A 6282-nucleotide genomic window follows, 5' to 3' on the forward strand; every position below is an offset into this window, starting at 1 on the left:
GGCCCAGGGCCAGAGCACACGGCTCAACCAGCAAAATCCCTCACACTCAGCCAGAGGCCCCGTGCAGGGCGCAGGCCCCACCACCACCCACAGTGTGCCTGCATCCCCACCCTTGCTGGCAAAGCTGCTACTCTAGCCCCAAGAGCCCCAGTTCCTGTGCACGTGCTTACCTCGGGGCGACTTCATCCGGCCACCAGCCGTGCTCCCCTTCTCCCACTTCCCCTCTTGCATGGTGCATGCCCACCTCCGGCCCACCTCCTGACTCAGCAGGCCTGGGATCAGTTTACAAATGACCAGAAGCATGAAATGTGCTTTAAAGTCCCTCAGTGTCATCCTGTGGAGAGGAAGGGGGCACAGCACAATGTCTACTCATCAGGACGAAAGTGGGGGCTGGAATCAAGCAGCCCCACTAGCCCCACCAGCCCCAGCCCCATGACCTCGCCCTTCTGTCCCGCTGAGCTGGCCTGGGACACGGGAGAGTGGCGCTGGCTAGTGAGTGTGAGGAGGCATCAGGGGAGGTGGGCCATCGAGAAACCCCACCCCCACCCCCAGCCCGTCCCTGGAAGCAGCTTCCTGCAAAGCGTGCCTGGGGAAAATGTTCTTGCTTTGCTGATTGCGATGATAAAGCTGAACTGAGGCATTCCTAGCTAGCCAATTGAGATACAAATGTTCAAGAATAATTGCACAAGTCGGTTCTCAACTATTCATTGATAAAAGTCTTAGCCCCTACTCACTTTGCGACCCAAGGCATGCTATCTGCACTGGCTGATGCTCAGTTTACTTATCTGTAAAGTGGAAATTAATAGTAGTTTCAGGCTGTTGAGTTCAGTGCCGGACCCCACTTCCAAAGAGAGAGGGGTCACAGCAGTCTAGAAAGAGTACAGAATGGGGGAAGAGTGGCCCATGGGAACAAGGGTGGAGGTTAATAGTAAGGACCAAAAGCGAAGGGAAAGGGGAGCAGATGGGGCTCGCCTCAGACACCCAGAAACAGCATCAGCTCAAGGCGTCTTGGTGGCTTTTCATAAAAGGGGTGAGTGGCTTTGGGGTGGGTGGGAGTCATGCCATGTTGCTCTGAGGTGGCTTATAGTTTATAGTTATGGCTTCTTTCCTCATCTCCCTTTCAGGCCAGGAAAGACAAAACCTTGGGTTTGAGTGTTTTGAGTGATACAAGAGACTGGGAGGAAGTCGGGGAGAAGGAGGCGGCCACCCCCATGCTCTGCACCCAGTGTCCACCGAGCGCCATGTCAGCAATCACCGCACTCATCATAGGGACCATGACCGTTTGCAGGGGCTGTGGGCCCCTATCAGGGTTTCACGATCTCTGCACACGAGGTGCCTGGCATATGTGTGGCTCCCAGTAAATATTTGCAGGCTGGTTGTCCAAATGTAAGCCAGGGCATTTTTCCCAAGTCCCCAGGTCAGATACCAGAATTCTCCATCATCACTTTTTCTCAGTAGTAGAATCTTCTCCTTGGGGCTCAGTAGCTCCCACATACTTGAGCTGAAAACAGAAAAGGGGGTGTTTCCGTGGGGAATGAAGGATTGTGGAGGACATGGGGTAAATGCTCGAGAGTGTCATTATTTCTCTCCTCTTCATGCTGCTTTGCAAACAACTAAATCTCACATCCCATCTTCTAAAAACAACATGTGACAGTAACTCATCCCTCACTGGGCGCCAAGCTCTGGGCCGGGCCCCTCACATACTTGATCTCACCTAAGGCTAACAACAATTTTGCAAGGCAGAGATTTTTGTTGCCATTTTAGAGATTGGGAAACAGAGGTTAAAAGAGACTAAGTCACTGTCCTGAAGTCACAAAGTTATGAAATGTCCGAGCGCATCTGAACCTACGTTGGTACTATGTATTTTCAAGCCTGTCATTTTGAACTTCTATGTCGGACCACGAGGGAGTAAGGCTTTCCTGCATTACTTCTCCACCATAAACAACTAAAAATATAAAAAACAATTGTTTTCAGATGCTAGACAGCAGGCAGCTCAGGGTTATGACCCGGGGGCCTTTGGGAGGAGCAAATGAGGTGAGCCCTCACGTCGCCCAGACTCCTGCCCAAAACTAAATCCCTGGAAGGTGACCCAGGGAATCGCATTCTGATCTCAGCAGAGTTCCCGGAGGTCACGACATGGAACCAGAAGGTCGGGGCCAATCTGGATCTGTCTACCTCTGACTCAACGGGCCCAAGAGCACACTGAACCGTGCCCGGGAAAGAACACTGGATTCGACTCCAAAGACCTTTAAGTAATTTGCTTACTAAGCATCAGTTTCTCCATCAGTAAAATGGAGATAAAACTCCCTACCTAGTAAGAGCACTGTTCAGAGGATTAGAGATAATAAATATTCGAAGTGCTTGAAGGAAATATGCCAGACTGCTCCTAAGGAAGGTCTCTGCACATTCGAAGTCAAGGTAATTTTTACTTTTAAATAAATAAGGGCAGGAAAAATAAATTCAAAATGCTTAGCACAGTGCTGGCAAGCTCTCAATAAACATTAGCTCAATTATTATAATGAATGAGAAAACCGTCTATATGTCATTAAGCATCACATAAATGTGAGCAATTGACCTTCACAACCAGAACACTCTCCCGATCCAGCTGGAGACCAAAGAACACTTTTGAATTTGTGTGCAGACAGCAGCCTCCTTCACAGGCTTGCCCTGCCCCGTCCTCACCCCTGCCAGCCCGTTCCGGGCATTCACCTGTCACTCCAGTCTCCTTTCCATTCCACTTTGCCCCAGGGGTTCCGCAGCTTGACTAGATATTCTGGTCCATGTTTGCAGGTCACCTGCGCAAAACGAGAAGCAATTTAGGTGGCTGGGCTGAGTGCCAAATGCAAATGTTGCAGCCATCTGGGTGAGATCCGTGCCTGCCAGATGAGACCTTGAAGTGGAAGACCAAAGGCCCTGAGCGTGGGGAGAAGAGAAAGTGGTTCTGCCTCTTAGAGCTGCTGAGACCTAGCACAACTTACTTCCCTTCTCTGGGTCTGTTTCCTCATCTGGAAAGTGAAGTTAATAGCTACATCTGCTGTAACAGGTTGAAGGGTGGCCCCCCAAAGATAAATCTACCCAAAATCTGTCAATGTGATTCTCTATTTATTTATTCATTTTTAAAGATTGATTTATTTGTTTCAGTGAGAGAGAGAGAGAAAGAGAGCACAGCGGGGAGGGGCAGAGGGAGAGGGAGAGAGAGACCCAAGCAGACTCCCAGCTGAGTATAGAGCCCGACACGGGGCTCGATCCCACGACCCTGAGATCACGACCTGAGCTGAAACCAAGAGTCAGATGTTTAACCAGCTGTGCCACCCAGGCGCCCCAGTGTGATCCTACTTATTAAAAGGGTCTTTGCAGGTATAATAAAATTAAGGAACTTGAGATGAAATCACCCTGAAGGGGTGCCTGGGTGGTTCAGTCGGTTCAGCGTCTGCCTTTGGCTCAGGTCCTGGGATCGAGCCCCGTGGTCGAGCTCCCTGCTCAGCAGGGAGCCTGCTTCTCACCCTCCCTCTGCCGCAACCCCCCACCCCCACCCTGACCCCGCTGCTTGTGCTCTCTGGCTCACTCTCTCCTCTCTCTCAAATAAATAAATAAAATCTTAAAAAGAAAAGAAATCACCCTGGATTAGGGTGGGTCCTGAACCCAGTGATAAGAGAAGGGAAAGGAAGGGAGGGAGAAGGCCACACGGAGATGGAGGAAGAGATTGGAGCTCTCCATCCCTAGCTAAGGAATGCTGGGAGCCGCCATAAGCTGGAAGAGGCAGTGAAGGATCCCCCCCAGAACCTGCAGAGACCGTCATGACAGCTTGATTTCAGATTTCTGGCCTCTGGAACTGTGAAAGAATAAATTTCCGTTGTCTGAAGCCCTTCAGTTTGTGGTAATTTGTTACGACAGGACGCTAATACACCCCCTCGCAGGGGTGTGTTGAGGATTGAGTTAACATTTGTGAAGGAGTTGGAACAAGACTTAGCACACAGTAAGTGCTAAGTTTTGCTAATTATGTTAAATAAATATACAACAAATATGGACATAAACATGTAACTCTATTAATAAAATCTAAGTTTTGTTAAAGAAATATGAGAATTCATGAAAAGCTCTTGACACACACACAAACATGACTGATGTAGATCTGGGAGGAGGAGGAGGAAGTCAGGTGGGAGCTGAGGTCAAGAAATCTGAAAGAGTAAAAGGGAATTGGAGGACTTGGGCACATCAGCCTGTCTAGAGGACATCGGAGGCTCTGTAAGATGGACCCATGCTTCTCCGTGCAGCCCCGTCCACCAGGAGTGCCCCTTTCCCTCAGACACATCTACTGCCATTTCCAGGGCCAGCTCAATGCCACCTCCTCTACGAAGCCTTTCCTGACTTTCCCCAACCCAATCAGGCAAATGTGTTCTCTCCTACCTCTGAGCCCCTAAAGCCTTTCACCTATTTTTTCTTCTCTCCGCTTTCTGCTTTGCTTCCTTACCATTCTTACCTATGGTTCTCCATCCCTGACTGTGAGCTCTGTGTAGGCAGGGTCCCTGTCTGATTCAGCTTTCCCTCAATGCTTAGCACAGCTCAAAAGATGAAGAGCCATGGAAAGAACCCGGGAGGCTGATGAAAAGGAGTGTGTGAGAAAGAAGTGGGAATTTGGGCAGGAAGCCCCAGATGTGAAGGCCATGGGCAGTGGCAGGCCCCGAGCAGAGGGGGCCTCGAGGAAGGGCGGTGAGGCCCAGCAGGCTGGGTGGCTGATTGGCAGGGCTGCCCCAGGGCAGGAGGGGCTGGGATGGTGCCCTGCAGGTGGCCCAGGCTAGGCTGGACCCACCACAGCACTCCAGAACACAGGCGTACTGGTGCAGGAACCCACCACCTGCTTTGGCAGGACCTATAAAACCCGGCAAAGAATTTGCCCCCTAGACTGGGCCCAGCAAGTAGTGTTCACCCAAGCCTTGGGAGAAGCCCTGAGAGAGAAGGAGGAGCCCAACGGGAAACAGAGGGGCTGGTTCCACCCACCTTCCTGATTCCTGTCAGGGTATAGGCATGGCCGCCCACCAGCCCATTCTCCAGCACCCTTTCCTTCTGTGGACACAAGAGAGCTCCTGTCAGCCCGCTGCTGTATACAGCTTACTGAGGGCAGGGTGGGGGGGGCGGGGGGCATGGGGACCTGCGTGGCTAGAGCAAGGGCTTATGGGGAGGGCTGGGAGAGACCGAGCTATGCCCTCACAGTTGTCAAAGCTCTTCAGCATCCACAGTCTCATTGGAGCCTCTAAGTCAGGATGCCGTTCTGCAGGGATTCCCGTCCCATTGGACAGAGGACAAACTCAGATTCAGAGCTGCTAAACCATCACATGGGGTGACGTGGTGGTCGCTCGCAGAGGCAGGGCTGAACCCAGGGCTCCCTACTCTAGTCCCACGTTCTTGGTTGTTACTAAATTACGCAGTAAAGACACGTTGTGCTAGTAAAGCACCTTGCACCTGGTTCACACTTAGTCACTGTTAGCTTGCTTGTCTGCACACCATCTGCATTCGACTGTGGCCTCGCCGGCCCCCAGGGCTCAGCTTGGCTGCTCGGGTTTGAGCAGCAGGACTCTAGGAGCAAGATCTAGAGGGGGGTCTTGGGGCCCGCCCCGAGGTGAGAGCAGAAGCTGGTGGAGGAAGGGGACGGGAGCAGGGAGGACACGCTGCTGGTACACAGCCCAGTCGCACCCCTGAGTGGGTCTGGCAGCCAATGAGGGTTTTGCTGTAGGTGGCTCGGGTTAGGATGTCCCAGAGGTTGCCGGGGGCTTCTGCCGGTTTGATGGTCATCGTCACCCCTCCAGTGAAGTCCACGAGTGCTTCAGACACCTGTCCATGCTGCAAGTCTTCGTAGGAGCCAGAGAGCCTGCCCAGGGAAGGAGTACGCATGGGAGTAGAAGGGAAGGGCCATTTATCCTGGAGCCTGGGATGGTCCAAATGAGTCTAGTGACCCCCCTGCTTGGTTCTTCCCTGGGCATGTGCCCGCTACTCCTTCCTTCCATCCCAGGGGCAAAGGAGAAAGCATATACGCTGAGTTCCTATCCTTGTTAAACAACTCCATCCATTAGGGAAAGGCAAAATTCCCAAATGCTTGTTCAGATGGGGTAAACTCTACATAAGAGTCTCTGAATACATCACTTCTATATTCACTGAGCCATGCCTCAGCGTCTCACTTCATAAAATTTACCTGCCTCCTCTTGTGCTCTCCCAGCATTGATGGGAGTGAGACAGAAAGACAGAGACGGGGGAGGGAATGGAAGGGGAAGGGGAGGGGAGGGGAGGGGA

General features: G+C 51.9%; 1 protein-coding gene across 1 annotated transcript; it reads right to left on the bottom strand.

The window, feature by feature from the left end:
* Window positions 1-127: 127 nt before the first annotated feature.
* On the bottom strand, window positions 128-5857 carry LOC145718229 (calpain-14-like). The gene is made up of 5 exons (XM_081809684.1): window positions 5689-5857; window positions 4996-5061; window positions 2710-2795; window positions 1427-1501; window positions 128-334 (listed from the first exon to the last, which is right to left on the bottom strand). Exons 1-5 carry the CDS (start codon window positions 5785-5787, stop codon window positions 133-135), a joined length of 528 nt encoding a protein of 175 aa, XP_081665810.1. The 5' UTR covers window positions 5788-5857; the 3' UTR covers window positions 128-132.
* Window positions 5858-6282: the final 425 nt, after the last annotated feature.

Source organism: Leptonychotes weddellii, unplaced genomic scaffold, assembly GCF_054177405.1.
Source record: "Leptonychotes weddellii isolate Sample4059 unplaced genomic scaffold, ASM5417740v2 HiC_scaffold_12376, whole genome shotgun sequence".
In the NCBI taxonomy this organism is placed as follows: domain Eukaryota; kingdom Metazoa; phylum Chordata; class Mammalia; order Carnivora; family Phocidae; genus Leptonychotes; species Leptonychotes weddellii.

Coding starts and splice junctions, on each gene's coding strand:
- LOC145718229 (XM_081809684.1), bottom strand. CDS start 5,787: ATGACCATCAAACCGGCAGAAGCCCCCGGCAACCTCTGGGACATCCTA. Junction 2,796..4,995: donor CCCTGACAGGAATCAGGAAG/GTGGGTGGAACC, acceptor CGTTTTGCGCAG/GTGACCTGCAAACATGGACC. Junction 1,502..2,709: donor AAAGGAGACTGGAGTGACAG/GTGAATGCCCGG, acceptor TTCTGTTTTCAG/CTCAAGTATGTGGGAGCTAC.